Source organism: Psilocybe cubensis, chromosome 1 (genome assembly GCF_017499595.1).
Source record: "Psilocybe cubensis strain MGC-MH-2018 chromosome 1, whole genome shotgun sequence".
Lineage (NCBI taxonomy): Eukaryota > Fungi > Basidiomycota > Agaricomycetes > Agaricales > Agrocybaceae > Psilocybe > Psilocybe cubensis.
Window position 1 is genome coordinate 3,306,666 of NC_062999.1, and position 16,690 is coordinate 3,323,355.

Sequence of the window (16,690 nt, forward strand, 5' to 3'; positions counted from 1 at the left end):
ACAGAAGTACAGTATTTGACAATGTGAGGTTGACGCCCATGCGACTATGCCCCCACTGAGTCAAATTCTGGCACATATCCTTCGCGCAAACTTCTTTCTAGCCTTCTGACTTCCTCTATCGATGTCGCCTTTGCGATAGCAGCCTTGACCTTCTCCTGATCCTCTTTCGACATCAAACGACCAGCTTTTACTGTTGGTGCTGCCTTTGGCTCGTCGATGGTGAGAGAAGTCTTAGTTGAGTGTGCAGTGACAGTCGAAGATATGGTGGTCGCCAAAGCGGTAGGCAGACCATCTGCTGTCACAAACAATGATTTTGCATGGGCGCGTTCCTGTACGTATCCAACGAAACACTGAGTCGCGTGCTATGAGACCAGTGAAGGTGCAGGTGAGCGCACCTTATCGCGAATTCTCTGAAAATCCAAAACTCTTAGCCCAGGAATTCTCCAGGCAAGCCACTCTCTATACCATTTTTTTTCCTGGACAGGGTTGCCCAAAAGAGTGATGTACTTGAGGTGTTTGAGCTCTTTGAGAGGCTCAAGGTCACCGAGCTCGGTGATATTGTTGTTGGTCAGGACTAGAGTCTGTAGGTTGGGCACGGATAGATGGATAGACGCCGAAATGTTATGTATTCGGTTGTTGGCGAGAAGGAGAGTCTGGAGACGTTTTAGAAGAGGGAGGTTGCCCAGGGTGATTATGGCGTTGTCAGTGAAATCTATGCAGTCATGTTGGTCCTAAAGGTGAATTCAGCTGGTAGAACGATACCGAGAGCATCCAGGAGATGAACGTACCCGTGTCACACCCAAATTCTCAATGGCAGGTATTTTGTAGCCTGTAGGAGATATTTAGAGGCTATCAGATGGACATGTTAGTGGATGGATGGACTGACCTCTGAGGTCGAGCTGGCGCTCCTTCAAAGGATTTTGGTGAGAGGAGACCTGGGCTAGCAGCTCTGGGGTGAGCTTCATTGAATGGAGGCGTATTGGAGGATGGATGCAACTACGGCTCTGTGCCAAGACAGGGATCAGAATGGGAAAAGTTCAGACTCAGATCAACGCGCTTTTGGCAATAATCCAACCTCAGCTCAACAAGCATCCATATCATACCCTTCTCTGCACTATGCGCCCTCTCCACCAACGCTATACCTTGTATGCTCCATACTACCCGAATGCAGCCAAAATCTAACTAGCATCCTCTGCACAGGTATACCGAGCGCAATGACACGTACATCTTCGTCCCAGAAGGCGAAGCCCAGTCACTAACAATACACCGCTCTTCGGGGGATATCATACTAAATTGTCAGTCACTTCCTATCACCTCAATTCTCAGCTGCTCAATGGTCACTCTCAGCACTGAAATATACCGTACCTCATGCTGCTCAGAGATCGCAGAAAACAATCTATGGCATTGTTGGCCTAATATCCTTGACACTATGTATGTCAACCTCCGTCCACTCAACCTACCCTCTCTTCAATATCCCATACAGCGGAATATGTAATTATTATAACTGGGCGCACTTTGCAAGGCCATTTGATGGGCCACGACATATACCGCGCGACGGAATTCGATATCCTGCCCTTGGCATCCGTCTCTGCTTACGTCCCTCCACATCCAGTGGAAGCACAACTACTTGGACTCGTTCGGTCTCATTTAAATGGCGGAAACTTCTTGTTTTCGTATACCTGGGATCTGACTCGTCGACTGCAAGTTCAATGGGACTCAAGGGAAGCGGACGCTGGCAAGGCCTTTTGGGAAGTTGTGCGTGCACACCGTTTCTTAGGTCATAACTCCCACTGACGGTTAACAGGTCGACGATCGGTTCTTCTGGAACAGGTGCTTTCTTTAACAACCCTGTATATCTGGCAGTAGTTAAACACCGTTCGCACTCAGATTTTTGCAGACGAAACTCATAGATCAGGCCACTACAAACCCTCATGCTGCAGTGAGATTTGTCTTGTTTCTATTCATAGCACCGTGCTCATTTTCTTCATAGTACGGCTCCTTCATTCTCCCTATCATGTATGGAAGTATGTAACATACCTTTTGTTTTAAACAAGTTCTCATTACGTTCGTTAATTTCAGCCTTCGACGTGCGCCCAACCTTTCTCCATGGACGACACATGTATTTGGCTCTTATTAGTCGTCGATCACGATTCCGCGCGGGGACGCGTTATTTCCGTCGCGGTATCGACCACAACGGACATGTTGCCAACTTCAACGAGACTGAACAACTTTTACTAGTCGAGGGACAGACGTCGCCGGGTTCAGTGCGCATCAGTGACGACAACTTCGCTACTAAATTGAGCTTCGTGCAAATTCGTGGAAGTGTGCCCGTCTTCTGGTCCGAAATCAATACTCTTCGATACAAGCCTGATTTGCAAATCATGGAGCTCCCACACACCGTGAGTGAAGGGATTTAGTTCTGCATAACGATACCCACACTCATTCTTCATGTAGGATCATGCCATGCAAACACATTTCACCGCTCTTACAAACACGTACGGAAAGCAGTATCTTGTCAATCTTGTGAATCAGAAAGGCCACGAGAAACCTGTCAAAGAAGCTTATGAACGTTTTGTTGCTCAGGTGAGCTACATCGTATGCTAACGAATGTATTCATCGTAATCTTTCACAGTTGGATTTGCCCGACGTCAAATACCAATACTTCGATTTCCATGCTGAGTGCAAGAATATGCGATGGGATAGAATTAGTGTTCTCATCGACAAACTAAAAGACGATATCGATAGAGAGGGGTTAGTCATTTTTTCGTTAAAATGAGACCATTCTTATCATTAAATTGCGTTTCTTCACTCTAGGTACTTCCAGATCAACAATGATGATTCTGCCCCCAAAAAGGTGCAAACAGGCACTGTTCGCACCAATTGCATGGACAACCTTGATCGTACAAATGTCGTGCAGGCAGCGGTTGCCAAATATGTCTTGAACCAGCAGCTTAGATCATTAGGTATCTTGTCTGCGGATGACGGTGTCGATGACTATGAAGCCTTTAGCAAAGAATTCAGAGAAAGTGCGTTAAAGTTGCATCTATCCGTGTAGTTTTGTTTAATGAACATTTTTTGTAGTGTGGGCCGATCATGCTGATAATATCGCAAAAGCATACGGTGGCTCTGGAGCCCTCAAGTCCGATTTTACCAGAACAAATAAGCGTACTAAAATGGGTGCCTTAGAAGACGGATATAAGTCGGTTATGAGATATCTGAAAAACAATTTCTTCGATGGCGCAAGACAAGTATGTTTGGGCGCCATTGTTTGTCTGGCCTGTCTCAAATTCTAACAATTACGCTTCAGGATGGTTTTGATTTGGTCACCGGAACATGGATTCCCAGAAAGAATCCATCTTCTGCGTTGTTCCTGATTACGGACCCCCGGCCTCTAATTATACGTTCCGTACGTCCTCATCCAAGTAGAGCATTGAAACGTGACTAATCCAACTCTCAGATGCCTGCCATTGCATCGTTCTCCCTTTTTATGATATGTGCGGGCTTGACACTTCCACGCACATCAGGTCAATACATTCTATTCGTATTTCAATGCATCTTATTCACTAGCCTAAAACAGATTATTCTCTCGTTTATTACTTTATGCTTTGGTTCTCGCTCTTCAGCATGGCCATCGTATTCATTCTTATTCATGGCATTGACTACGTTTCGTGGCCTCGCCTCAACCCACTCACCGACATCATCTACTATTCCGGTCCTGGACATCGCTCTGGTCACCATGGGAAGGGGTTGCAAGGGATATCTGAGCCAAGTTGGAAGAAAACCAAGTGGGTTTCTGGGGTTGGACGGAGGACGAAGTCGCTTGTGGAGGAGGTCGAGCTTGGCACTGTGAAGAAGAGAGTTGATTAATCTTAACTAGTAGAAATATATTACTCTTTGTGTGTTAAGAGAGACTGCCTAATTTATGATGTGTTTTATTATATACTGCCATCTTGCGCAGACTTCAATAGACCGTTGCTTTTACTACTTTCTCAAGGGTGAATCGCAGTCCAATTAATTATGAAATTGTTGCTGGAACAAGCTGTTGACTCCGAGAAATTTCAACAGTGTCCACACGACCCACATAAAACGCGTGTCGCGCACCCACGCGTACGTCCCTTTCACTCCGTCCACGTGACAGTCCACAAAACAACAATTTTTTTCGTTCCAGGTCCACCACAATCACTTTTCTTTACTACCACTCACTTCTTGCTTGCATATATACCCTTTCACGAAACTAAAATGGCTAAAGGTACCAAAAGAGCTTCCCCTGGTGCTGAAGAAGAGAAAAGCGGCTTGTCCAACGCCGAACTTGGGGAGGAAGACGCCCAAAAATTAACAGAGATTCAACGCGATCTTGCGCGCGTTGAGCTCGTCCTTGGTAAGCAACCTAAATACTGAAAAGAGTATTAGGAAATAAACCCAGTTTTTGTAGAACGCCAGGCTCAGGCAACATTGCGCCCAGTTTATGAGAAACGCCGTGCTGTTGTCCGCACCATTCCTAATTTCTGGCCAGTGGCTCTCATGAACCACAGCCTCTTTGCGTACCATGCTCAACACAGTGCTGATCAAACTGCACTCAACTATCTTGAGGATCTCTGGGTCGAAAAGGATCCCAATGAACACAGATGCTTCACCATTGAATTCGTAAGTAGCTTACCTTCAGAAGCCAAATCAAGGGGAAATTTTGAAACGTTATTCCAGTATTTCAAAGAAAACCCTTTGTTCTCTGACACCGTCCTCAAGAAGGAGTACAAATTTGTGAAGCCCCCTGCTGCTGAAAATGAAGTGGCTGATGAAAATGGCATTACCCCCTCCATGCTTGACTTCTCATGGGAGCGTGATGTCGAGGTTTCGGTATGTGTTCGCTATGATGTCAGTCGAGTCGTTGAATTGACTTTCCTTCATTCATTGCTGTAGACCACAAAAATCAACTGGAAGGACGCTGACAAGGCCTTGACAAAGGTATACCCTCGTAAGGTTGGTGAAGATGAAGATGATATCGCCGACCCTGGAAGCTTCTTTAACTTCTTCGAGCACCGTGCCGATCCATCTGAGGCAAGTCACTTCGAAAAACAACAATTGGGAAAAATTGGCTGAAATTAGTTTAGATTGGTGTTGTCATTGCGAATGAAATATTCCCAGAGGCCATTGAATACTTCCTGGGCAACGTTGACGGTGAAATCACCGACTCTGAAGACGAGGATGACGATGATGATGATGACGACGCTGAGGAAATCGATCTCGAGAAACCTCGCTCCAAAAAACGCAAAGTGTAAACGGATTTGGTATGCTGAGTTGCAGTCTGATGTATTTTTTAATTCTTGAATGGATACCTATGCTAGTCCGCCACGCGGCAGCTAAATATGACGAGTTATTTCGGAAACCAACGAATCTAATTTTAGAACATGGTATTTCTTTGACTGCACACTTTCCCACACTTGGTTTGCTCCATCCCTCTCTCACAACCATGAGGTTCTCCCAGTCCACCGTTTTTGCTATTTTACCTGCTTTGGTTGTGGCACGCAATCAAGGACAACAGTTTGCCCGTCAACACGATCTTAACGCCCGACAAAATCCTGCCACTGGCTCGACCACAACAGCCTCTGTGCCTGTCGGAACAAGTGCATCGAGCGTGTCCGGAACGGCTGCAGCAACGCCAACACTGGCGACCACGTTTACTTTCAAGCTAGACGCGACTAACCCTACTGCAGTTCCTCTCTCCGTGATCAATGCGGCTCAGCCAAGTTCTGTCACCAAGCCTTTAGACTCTACTGCAGTACCAGGAACAATTCCTACATTCATACCAAACGCACCTCCTCTCCCAAATGGTGAGTTTTGCAGGCATTCGCTGATCATTGCAAGTCAAAGATTTTGACTCTACTAACATCTGTGTTTTCTTTGTTAGCGGCGCTTTTAAATCCTGCTAATTATCCAGTTTTGGACAAAGTACCCCCAGTTGATTCCCCTGAAGTCAAGGGATGGATAGACGAGGTGACCGCGACTGGCATTGTTATACCTTCGTTTGATCCTACGCAACCTGGTGTGTATCATGTTCAACTTCTATTTTTGAGGCGATTCATTAAAACTTTTTCATCTGTCAGGCGGCTGCCCAAACAACACGGCAGCTGTTGCCGATACTTCTAGGTGCTGGTGGACTTGCGGCGGATGTACCCGTAGCACTGATGTCACTCAGTGCCCGGCACCACTTAACTGGGGGTTGACATATGATGATGGCCCTGCGCCTTATACATCCAACCTTTTATCCTATCTTGACCAAACAAACCTTAAATCGACTTTCTTCGTCGTTGGTTCACGCGTCATTTCTTTCCCTGCTACGCTTCAAACACAGTTCCTCGGTCAACACCACATCGCGGTCCACACGTGGAGTCATCCATCTTTGACTACCCTTACCAACGAACAGATTATTGCTGAACTTGGCTGGTCCAAAAAGGTTATTAAGGATGTTCTAGGAATAACTCCTAATTTGATGCGTCCTCCTTTCGGAGATATCGAGTATGCTGCTTTTGGCGATTTCTGCCTTTTTGGATCTAATCGTTCTTTTGCAGTGACCGTGTTCGAGCCATTTCCATGGCCATGGGTCTTACCCCCGTTATGTGGACTCGTATCAGTCCATTGGCTACGTTTGACACCGATGGTAAGCCTTCATTTTTTATATTTTCAGCACTATTTGACCACTTCTTTTCTCTGCCGACAGACTTCAACATTCACGGTGGTATTACTTCTGTCCAGCAGGTCTTGCAAAATTGGGAAAACATCCTTGGAAACGCTACGACTATGAGCAACGGGTTTATTGTTCTTGAACATGACCTCTTCGAACAATCAGTCGAAGTTGCTACTGGTTACATTCTTCCTGATGCACTTGCCCACAATCCTCCTTTCACTATTAAACCCGTCATCGAATGCCTCAATAAAAATATGGCTGATGCTTATATTGAAACGAATGACAACAGTACCAACCCGCCTGCGTTGTCTGCGGCTGTGTCTGGTAAGCATTAAAGTATCATCTCTACTTATATCGTCATTAATGAAAAAACTATCAATCTCTTGCAGCTGGTGTTGTAACTGTTACATCGGCGCCAGCGTCTGCGTCGAATACATCTAAATCATCTGCGGTTTCTGGACAGTTTAATGGCGCTGGATTGGCCTACATGGCTACAGTCATTGCAGGACTTGCTGTTGGTGCCCTGCTCTCTTTGCCATTCTGAAAAAATCTGTCTTGATCATCATATTACCACGGACATATATCCTCTAACCCTATCTTCCGGTGCTTATATCGCCTGCTTATTTTACAAGGGACGGTGGGACCTCATGGACATTCTGCTATTACTACGAGTCTACGACTGTTGTCTGTGTATTTTGTTATACCCCTTGTTTGTTTATTACCCTGGCAGCAGAGCCTTCTACCCGCCAACCTGACACACTCTTTCAATAAACGATCCCTAATGTCGCCGCTTTACGGAATGAAGTTCTAGCCTGGAGCAAGCGGCGGTGTATGTGTTATCGAAATCGACGTTGCGTGCTTCCACTTCCATGTTAGAAGCTGGATAAAAATGTACCATTTTGTTTATGTTTAGCAAACGCACACCTATTTTTGTACGTTTTCTTGCCGAAGATAGATCACCTCTCAACTCCATTGATATCCAACGACAATGAAATATTTAATACAAGCCTCTCTTCTCACCGCTCTTCCCGCTCTTGTCGCCGCCCAACAAGATTTACATATCCGTGTTGAGAATGAAGATTTTCGTCCTCGCCAAATTTTCAGCTCTGTTACAACGCCTTCTTCAACCAAAGGTTTGACTGGAGTAATCTCCACGCCTGCTGCCTTGACTTCAGCTGTCGGTGACGGCAACGCTGTTTCTAGCTTGTCAAGATCTTCATCTCATACAACTCTAACGGCAGAGCCTTTGGCGACGACCCCAGTTCCCACCTTCCATTTACAATCCACCAACCCAACAGCAGTTCCACTGGCCAGCATCAATGCCGCCCAACCCAGTTTGGCTACAAAGCCGCTGGACTCTACGGTAGTTGCAGGAACTGTGCCGACCTTCTTGCCAGGCGCCCCCGCGATACCAAATGGTGAGATCTCATAGATATAATTCAATGGCGCATATATTGTGAATATTATTTAAATCGCTCTTGCCTTGTTAGTGGCCCTTTTAAAACCCTCAAATTATCCCGCCTTGGATAAAATACCTCCAATTGACTCGCCAGAGGTTCAGCGATGGATCCAAGAGGTTAAAGATACCGGAATCGCCGTCCCGGAATTCACCCCTACTAATCCAGGCTAGTTGGTCATATCATATTTCAGCGCATGATTAAAATTAATGAGGTAGTTTAGGAGGATGCCTTAATAATTCGGCCTCTGTTGGCGAAGATTCACGGTGTTGGTGGACGTGCGGTGGTTGTACACGTCCTACTGATATCTCTGATTGTCCAACCGCTTTGGACTGGGGGCTTACTTATGACGATGGGCCTTCGTTTTATACTTCGAATCTCCTGGCATATTTGGATCAGGAAAACCTCAAGTCGACGTTCTTTGTTGTCGGGTCTCGTGTTATCTCGTTTCCTGCGATTCTCCAGACAGAATATATGAGCCAACATCAGATTGGAGTGCATACTTGGAGCCACCCGCCTCTGACCACTTTGACGAACGAGCAGATTATCGCTGAGTTGGGCTGGACGAAGAAGGTTATCAAAGACGTTCTTGGAGTTACGCCGAACATGATGCGTCCACCTTTTGGCGATATTGAGTATGTCTGTACGAAATACATCTATTCCACTCTGATGATGATCTTGTAGTGATCGCGTTCGCGCGATTTCTCTTGCGATGGGACTTATCCCAGTGATGTGGACACGAATCAGTCCGCTGGCCACCTTTGATACCGACGGTAAATTTAATTCTATATCTCGATCGAATACCCCACAAGCCTTCAATAGATTTCAACGTTCATAGTGGTGCTACGTCTGTTGAACAAGTCTTGCAAAACTGGGGCAACATACTCTCAAACGTTGCGTCGAGAAGCAGCGGGTTTATTGTCCTTGAACACGATCTTTTTGAACAAACCGTTGAAGTTGCTACGGGGTACATTCTTCCCGATGCGTTGGCCCACAAACCACGTTTCACTATCCAGCCTGTCATTAGCTGCTTGAAAAAGAAGATGTCAGACGCATACATTGAAACCAACGACAATTCGACGAATCCGCCTGCATTGTCGGCGGCTGTGAACGGTAGGTATTTTTTGTTCCCTTTTCGTTACTTGATTTATGACCGCAATGCAGCTGGATTGACTAAAGAGACAAAGGCACCAACCCCCAAAAAATCTTCGTCAGATTTGCTCTTGCTAGACCAGCGGGCCATCCTGATGTCATTGGGGACTCTTGCGATGGGATTTGGCGTCGGTGGTCTGGCTTTCCTTCGTTTTTCTCTTGTCTAAGTTAGCATGTATTCGTAATCACTCCATGAGCGCTTATTTATTGGCGTGTGTCGCTGTTCAACAACCTGTCGCTCACTGAACGAGAATGGATTCTGCCGAGGACGTGTTGATGAAGAACTATTTTTAGAAGGCTGTTAGTGTGCTGTTATAAAAAGCCAGGACAAGTTCCCGCACTTTTTTTGCCCTTGTTCCATAACTTTTCTCCCACCATGAGGCTGTCTACTAACACGCTCCTTGCTGTCCTTCCTGTCTTTGTCGCTGCCCACGCTGATCACCACCTTCACGCCCGTGCCCAACAACATGCTCGTCAAGTCCCCGCAGCTGCACCTCCCCCTCCCGTCGCGTCCGCTGCAGGCTCTTCTTCTCAGGCAAATGTTGTAGGGACCACTAGCAGCCAAGTTGCTGCCTCTCAATCCAGCTCACCTGCTGTTGCTGGGACATCCACCTTACCTGCAGGGTCTTCGGCAGCTAGCGTTGCTGGAACCACTTCTTCAGTGTCGTCTGCAGCCGTTCCCTCTCTGACAGTTCAGTTGCAAGCCACCAACCCAACTGCTGTCCCGTTAGCATCCATCATCCCCGGCCAAGTTAGCGCAGCAACGCATCCTTTGCCCTCTACGGCTGTTGCAGGGTCTGTGCCGACTTTCTTGTCGAATGCTCCCCCTTTGCCAACCAGTAAGTGCCCTTGCTGTTGCTTCTTCTCGGGCGATTTTTACCATGTACCCTAGTAACCGGCCTTCTGGCTGCGAATTACCCCCCTCCTGATCGGCCAGCACCAACAGATTCTCCAGAGGTCCAGCAATGGATCAAGGAAGTCCAGGATACTGGTGTCGTAATCCCGCAATTTTCACCTACCAATGGAAGTAAGTTCGTTTCGCGTGCTATTTTTAGAACAAAGCCTGACACCATTTTGCAATTTCTTAGTCGGAGGTTGCGCCAACAACACGGCCGCAGCCAGCGATGCATCACGATGCTGGTGGACCTGTGGAGGATGCACGCGATCAACTGATATCACCGAGTGCCCAACCGCTATGGACTGGGGTTTGACTTATGACGATGGTCCTGCGTTTTACACCCCTAACTTGCTCGAATATCTCGACCAAGAGCAACTCAAAGCCACCTTCTTTGTTGTCGGTTCCCGTGTTTTCTACAATTGGAACATGCTCCAAAGTCAGTACATGGGTCAGCATCAAATCGCTGTTCATACCTGGAGCCATTTCCCCTTGACATCTTTGACAAACGAACAAATTATTGCCGAACTTGGGTGGTCGAGGAAGATCATCAAGGATGTTCTTGGCGTCACTCCCAACATGATGCGTCCGCCTTACGGAGATATTGAGTGAGTCGGGGTGCTTTTGTGGGCGTCTAATGTCTGACCGCCTCCTCAGCGACCGTGTCCGAGCGATTTCTCTCGCGATGGGCCTTACTCCCGTCATGTGGACCCGCATCAGCCCCCTTGCCACGTTTGACACTGATGGTGAATTCATGTCTTTTTTCTTCATTTTTATTTAAACTTAAGCTATGATATGTAGACTTCAACATCGCCAATGGCCAGACTTCGGTGCAACAGGTTATTCAGAACTGGGAAAATATCATCGGAAACGCTACGACCAGAAACTCCGGTTTTATTGTTCTTGAACACGATCTTTTCGAACAGTCAGTTGAGGTTGCTACCGGATATATCTTGCCAGACGCCCTGGGCCACAAGAATCCACCTTTCAAGATTCAACCCGTTATTCACTGCCTCAACAAAGACATGACCGACGCTTACATTGAGACTAACAACAATAAAACTAACCCCCCTGCTTTCCAGGCCGCGGTGTCGGGTCAGTGCTGACAGCTTTATGGTTCTGTAATTTTTCTAACTTCCATTCCGTCTACTACTACAGCTGGTATTGTTACTGTGACTGGAACGGCTGCCGGAGCCAAGTCGACAGGCAAGAGTGCTGCAGTCACTTCCAAATCCACTGCTGGCAGTCTCTGGTCACTCGCCGGCCTCGCTCTCGGCGGACTCATGACATTGCCTTAACTGCACAAGGATATACGTACGCGCGTCTAGCTTTTCTCGGACATCTGAAGTCGGACACGCTTCTTGGTGCTTAATGACGTTGACGGTGGCTTCTAGAATGCACTCTAGAAGAAACGACCGTCGCTCGTTCTTTGGTTCTTTATTGTAATGCTGTCGTTACGTATGGAAGTCTTGCTGTGATAGACCTACGATACCCCTCAACCCTTATTACCCCTACACCTTAACCCCGTCAGCGTCAACTTTAATGTATCTACGATCCATCCTTAGTATCACCGCATTCGTTGTCAATCTCATTCCTTTTGGCCCTGTGCCTGACACGCTCTTCTTCGTCTGGCCTCTACTGGATTTCTTTAGACGAAATACCTAATGCTTAAGTACGTTTCCAATGATCTTATGTAGAGGTAGTAATTTGAGAGATGTGACTTGAAATAAACAATTAGTTTCAATAAACAATTTGCATGAATGCGCTTTTATCTCGTAGCAAATTACTCGACGAAGGAATTTTTGTTGTAGCAAGTATATGTAAAATCTATTGATTCTATTGATGAGGTGTTTACAATTAGACGATCTATATTCAGTGTCTGTTTGAAGACTGTTATTCTCTTTGAAGTATGTACAAGCAGACGGATACCCAGGCCCACATCCGATGTATTAATGGAATTGGAGTGCGGAAGCAGAGACCAGAAGAGAAGGAATAGCGTCCGCGCGTAGAAGAAAATATGTAGTGTAACCAAAGACAAAAGGTACCATTAAAAGTTAAAGTTGGACCGCGAGACGGTCTTGTATGCTAGAGAGGGGGTAAACGCCCGAAAGAAAGAGGAGAAATCTACGGGTATGTGGATAATCAGGATGTTTGCAACCAAGAGAGGAATGATACGACAAAAATATAAAGGACCAACGCCAAGAACCCAAATGAAATCATAAAGAGAAGAATAAAGTATGGTTGGAAAGAGGAAGAGACAGTGAAGAGTAGGCATACGGTGCTGGGTTCAGCGAGACGAGAGGCGACAGTAAGATCTATGATTGTCTAGGTGGATGCGATTCTGGGTCGGCGATTTCTGTGTTTGAATGTGTGTGACGAAGAGTCAGAACAGACTCGGAATAGAAAACAACAATGATGAACCAGTCAAAAAGAGCCAGTGAATGTGTGAAGCATGCCCGCTTGTGCTGGTTATCTACCACTCGGTCACAATTCCATCCTCCAGTGTGGGTTCCAACCATTTGTGGTTCTTCATTTCACGTGCAGACTTGCGTTCTCGCATATCCACAGCCAGCATGGGTTCCAAGAAATCACAGAGGATAGTTGCATCAGCTTCCGAAAACAGATATTTCTCGATCATTACTCGCTTGAGGGGCCAATGTTTGAGAGTTCGGATATAGCGAAGTGCACCTGTTGATATATATTGTTTGCGTCAGCCTCATATACGCATGAGAATAGAAACAATACAGACCTGTGTGATCGAACAATTCACGACTGTACTTACCACCCATTTTGACCTCCAAAGGAAAATCACCCAACAATTCAATGATCTGTGCCATATGGTCGTCATCCTTTGTAAAAAGTTCTCCTTGACCTTGTGGGTCGAAAAGGAATTCCGCTGTCAGTAACTCGAAGATCTAAACCAGATAAAAAATGAGAAAATTGACAATCATAAATTTAGCAAGCCAAGGGAGACTTACCACGCAAGCAACACTCCAAATATCTGCCCTAGCATCCCAATCACGGCGACCAAGTATAGCCTCAGGGGCGCGATATTGACGTGTTTGAATATCCTCCGTGAAATGCTTTTTGGACGGAGTAGCATTTCCTAGGTCAGCGATCTTGATGGAAATTGGAGGCGGCAATGGTGCATCAGCCGGAGTTTGTAAAGGAGGGAGTGTACGATGCTGAGAAGTGCCTTCGGGTATATCATGAGTGCCAGTTGGAGAGGGAATAAAGTTAGATATTGATGGAGAATCGACAGGGGTCGGGGGTGGAGCGATAGGGGGAGGCGAAGCCGGAGTAGGAGTTACAGATGTCGAAGTGGATGGTACAGATAAAGGTACAACAGAACTGATGGGTGGATGTTCACTGAGACGTGACGAACGCGATTTGGTGTTAGTACGAATGCCAGAAGAAGTACGTGAATGTTGATGAGATGGGTCGGAACAATTACACTGTGAGTTAGGCTTATGAAGGTGCATGTGAGCAGAGAGTTGTGAAATTTGCTGAGGAGGTGAAACCCGTGTAGTAGAGCGTTTCGAGGGCGAAGTCGTAGGGGATTGTCGATAAGGGGCAGATTGAGTGAGAAGAGATAAAGGATGATGACTGGAAAGGTCATTACGGATCGTAAAATCTTTAGGAGGTGTCCCGCTCAAAAGCAGGTTTGATGTGTCGCTAATCAATTTGGTAACACTGCTAGCTAGGGACACTGACTTCTTAGTGATGGGAAGAGGAGTGCCAATCGGAGAGGGTCGAACGGTGGTAGCTGTGGTTGAGGACTTTCCTGAAGTGGTGTCAGCAGACTCAACGGTAGATTGCTTGGAAAAGTCATCCTGGCGCCCGTCGGCAGCAACGACTGCGGAAACAAGGATAGCAGGGGCTGGGGCTGCTGTACCTAGGTCTTTCCAAAATGAAGCGCTGGATATACCAGAATGAGAGCGTGTGTGGGTATGTCCAACACTGCGCTGTTTGTTTATCTGGCTGAAACTTGAAGTTGACTTGGATGATTGTACAGAGGATGAGGCTTGGTCCTTCCATGAGTCCGTAGGCTTCCAGGATGAAGAGATGGCAGAACTGATTTGAGTTTCCAAATTCGTTTTCTCCGTCAGCTTCTTTGAATCAATGACGAAACCTTCTTTCTCGTCCCCGGAACCCTTTTTGTCATGAGACGAAACCCTAGGCCTGGTTCTTAATTCCGTCTCAAAGGTACCTGTACCCACAAACTCCATGACGGCGTTTCCCAGGGAGTGGGAGAGGGAGGTTGGAGGAGTACTGACAAGGCTACTTGAGCCTGCCGTAGTGGAGCCCAAAGCAGATGAAATCGAGGACGAAGAAGATGAAGTCGAAGGGGAATTGATAACCCGAGATGGCACTGCCGTGATCCCTTTGGCAGCGTATATTTGAGCAGTTTTCTCTTTGAGAGAGGCTTCATTTCTGGGTGCCGACGCCGACAGGCCGCTTGGAATCTTCGGGGCACTGGAGCTGAAGTTTATCGCAGGACTACTGGAATGGCCTGGATGACCAGACCCATTTCTTGACATGTGAATCTGAGCAATGTAGCTCCCATTAAGACTAACACTTCCGCTAGTGTTATCCAGGCGCGCATTCATGCTAAGGCTTGCATGCCCATTTGCGCTTCCACTTCGCCCTGGACTTGCCAAAGGCTGTGAATCGAAAATTTGGACTTGCCTTCGAGTGCGTTGCTGACTATATGGTATTGAGACGCCGGCTCTACTTTTCACAGGAAGAGGAATCCCGACGCGACGTGATGTTGGAGAAGGCGATTGCGAAAGTTCGTTGTGGATGTGGGCCTCAATGTCTGGAATAGAAATTACTATATGGGGATGAGTACTCTTCCACATGCAAGTTATGTTGAACAGAGATAAGGATAAGAACAAAAATAACATCAGTCAAAGGAGTCATACGTAGCCGATGTATGCTGAACAACTAGTGACGAGTGCTATGCTGGTGTCTTGGCGAGGAGTCACAGGGTTGAAAGAAAGAGTGTAGGGGCAAAGAGAAAGAGAATTGTCGGGTGAAAAATAAAGAAAAACTTACATATATTCTCTGGCTTAATGTCCGTATGGACGAGGTCGCATTCATCGTGAAGATATTCCAGCCCAAGAAGAATTTGCCTTGCAATAACCTTCACAAGGGCGCGGGGAACACCTTTCTTCTTATTCCTCTCTATCAGTGCGAGCAAGTTTTCGCCCAGCGGTTCAAACACAATGCAGACATGAGAAGCCTCAGGACCTTGGTGTGAGAAAGAGTCGAGAAAAGAGACGATATGTTGCCTTCCAGGATGAGATGGAGAAAAAGCCGAAACACGAGACAACAGTTTAATCTCGTCTCGGGCTGTCTCGGCGTACCGACCAGCAGATTTAACGACCTTGAGAGCAGAGTGCCGGGCAGTTCTATAAGTTTATAGTTCGGTAAGCAAATTTTCTCGACCAATTTGTCATCAGGGGGCTCACTGCGAGTCTTTGACAAGCCAGACGGTCGAGAAATGGCCCCACCTGATAAAACATTTGCGAAGACGATGCGTGATGAGCAACAATACACAAAAAAAATGAAAGAGACTATGCAACACACCCAAGCTTGCGAACTACACGATAGCGATTATTGTTAAAGTAATCGCCGACTTTGACTGGAAGATAACCGCCGGCGTTATATTCTGCTGGGCTCTCCTCGTCCTTGCAAGACGGTTCGTCGACTGGCAGGATTTTTGGACCACTAGAGGTGACAACATATTGATATTTTGCACATGGTTGTTTCGGGGCCATCTATCGGATGGAGGGGGAAGGGGAACGGGGAAGAGGGAAGGAGGGCGGAGGAGGGAGGAGGAGAAGAGCGGGTTGGCACTACAGCGGCCAAGGTGGCGTATCTCGGTTCAATTGCCGGTTCGGGCACTGTCACACTTAGTCACACCCGTTCCTCCATCCGCCGCGGCCGCTACGCTCTATACTAGTCCAGCCAACTCTTAGCCACCGACTAGACGCTCGTTGTCGCTACAACTTTGTTCACTCGATTTTTCAAACCCAGGCCGTGTGGCAAGCTCATGCCCTATACTTCGGCCCGCACATTCGTTTCCGACATTCACGATGATAGCGATGCATAATTTAAGGCCATACTACTGACGGTCGTGATCTGGAGGTCTACTTTGCCGTTCAGCCATGATAATGTTGTACTCGCGAGGGAAGTATCTCCATTGAGCAACGCTCCTTTAGAAACGAAAAGAACATCTGCAGTTTTAATGAACTATAGCAAGACGTGGTAGACGTGTCTAGACCGCGAATCCATGTCGCCGACGATTTTACTGGATTCCGATCTCTAACTACCGGGTTATACTAGTTGCATTCTGTGCCATGGAGACAGTTTGGCCGAGGAGCAGTCTGGTTTGTCGAGCGATTCGAAAAGACCCTTTGCGTCTCCGTCTCTAGTTTTCCACTTCACACATTGTAATGAGGGCTTTCTGCGCCACGACCTCCTTACATACCATTCAGA

At 46.8% G+C, this 16,690-nt stretch overlaps 7 protein-coding genes across 7 annotated transcripts; 5 read left to right on the plus strand and 2 right to left on the minus strand.

The window, feature by feature from the left end:
* Nucleotides 1–44: 44 nt before the first annotated feature.
* On the minus strand, nt 45–965 carry JR316_0001140 (U2 small nuclear ribonucleoprotein A'; the record flags this gene model as incomplete). Its single annotated transcript, XM_047886953.1, has 4 exons — nt 45–329; nt 396–731; nt 789–829; nt 887–965. 4 exons carry the CDS (start codon nt 963–965, stop codon nt 45–47), a joined length of 741 nt encoding a protein of 246 aa, XP_047754699.1.
* A 565-nt stretch (nt 966–1,530) lies between these two features.
* JR316_0001141 (uncharacterized protein) lies at nt 1,531–3,867 on the plus strand (the record flags this gene model as incomplete). Its single annotated transcript, XM_047886954.1, has 12 exons — nt 1,531–1,755; nt 1,805–1,830; nt 1,888–1,939; nt 1,991–2,024; nt 2,080–2,399; nt 2,455–2,583; nt 2,633–2,751; nt 2,815–3,026; nt 3,082–3,248; nt 3,308–3,406; nt 3,458–3,524; nt 3,578–3,867. The coding sequence occupies 12 exons, from the start codon at nt 1,531–1,533 to the stop codon at nt 3,865–3,867; spliced, it is 1,740 nt and encodes a 579-aa protein (XP_047754700.1).
* A 372-nt stretch (nt 3,868–4,239) lies between these two features.
* Nucleotides 4,240–5,276, plus strand: JR316_0001142 (Protein SET; the record flags this gene model as incomplete). The annotated part of the gene is made up of 5 exons (XM_047886955.1): nt 4,240–4,378; nt 4,433–4,644; nt 4,702–4,854; nt 4,918–5,055; nt 5,109–5,276. The coding sequence occupies 5 exons, from the start codon at nt 4,240–4,242 to the stop codon at nt 5,274–5,276; spliced, it is 810 nt and encodes a 269-aa protein (XP_047754701.1).
* A 191-nt stretch (nt 5,277–5,467) lies between these two features.
* Nucleotides 5,468–7,226, plus strand: JR316_0001143 (Chitin deacetylase; the record flags this gene model as incomplete). The annotated part of the gene is made up of 6 exons (XM_047886956.1): nt 5,468–5,828; nt 5,906–6,040; nt 6,102–6,513; nt 6,567–6,655; nt 6,716–7,006; nt 7,072–7,226. 6 exons carry the CDS (start codon nt 5,468–5,470, stop codon nt 7,224–7,226), a joined length of 1,443 nt encoding a protein of 480 aa, XP_047754702.1.
* A 444-nt stretch (nt 7,227–7,670) lies between these two features.
* JR316_0001144 (Chitin deacetylase) lies at nt 7,671–9,458 on the plus strand (the record flags this gene model as incomplete). Its single annotated transcript, XM_047886957.1, has 6 exons — nt 7,671–8,100; nt 8,173–8,311; nt 8,358–8,774; nt 8,824–8,912; nt 8,962–9,252; nt 9,304–9,458. 6 exons carry the CDS (start codon nt 7,671–7,673, stop codon nt 9,456–9,458), a joined length of 1,521 nt encoding a protein of 506 aa, XP_047754703.1.
* Nucleotides 9,459–9,667: 209 nt separating this feature from the next.
* JR316_0001145 (Chitin deacetylase) lies at nt 9,668–11,484 on the plus strand (the record flags this gene model as incomplete). The annotated part of the gene is made up of 6 exons (XM_047886958.1): nt 9,668–10,130; nt 10,184–10,318; nt 10,380–10,794; nt 10,844–10,932; nt 10,988–11,281; nt 11,345–11,484. 6 exons carry the CDS (start codon nt 9,668–9,670, stop codon nt 11,482–11,484), a joined length of 1,536 nt encoding a protein of 511 aa, XP_047754704.1.
* A 1,175-nt stretch (nt 11,485–12,659) lies between these two features.
* Nucleotides 12,660–15,969, minus strand: JR316_0001146 (Serine/threonine-protein kinase SKY1; the record flags this gene model as incomplete). The annotated part of the gene is made up of 6 exons (XM_047886959.1): nt 12,660–12,874; nt 12,936–13,101; nt 13,165–15,020; nt 15,245–15,600; nt 15,661–15,702; nt 15,779–15,969. The coding sequence occupies 6 exons, from the start codon at nt 15,967–15,969 to the stop codon at nt 12,660–12,662; spliced, it is 2,826 nt and encodes a 941-aa protein (XP_047754705.1).
* Nucleotides 15,970–16,690: the final 721 nt, after the last annotated feature.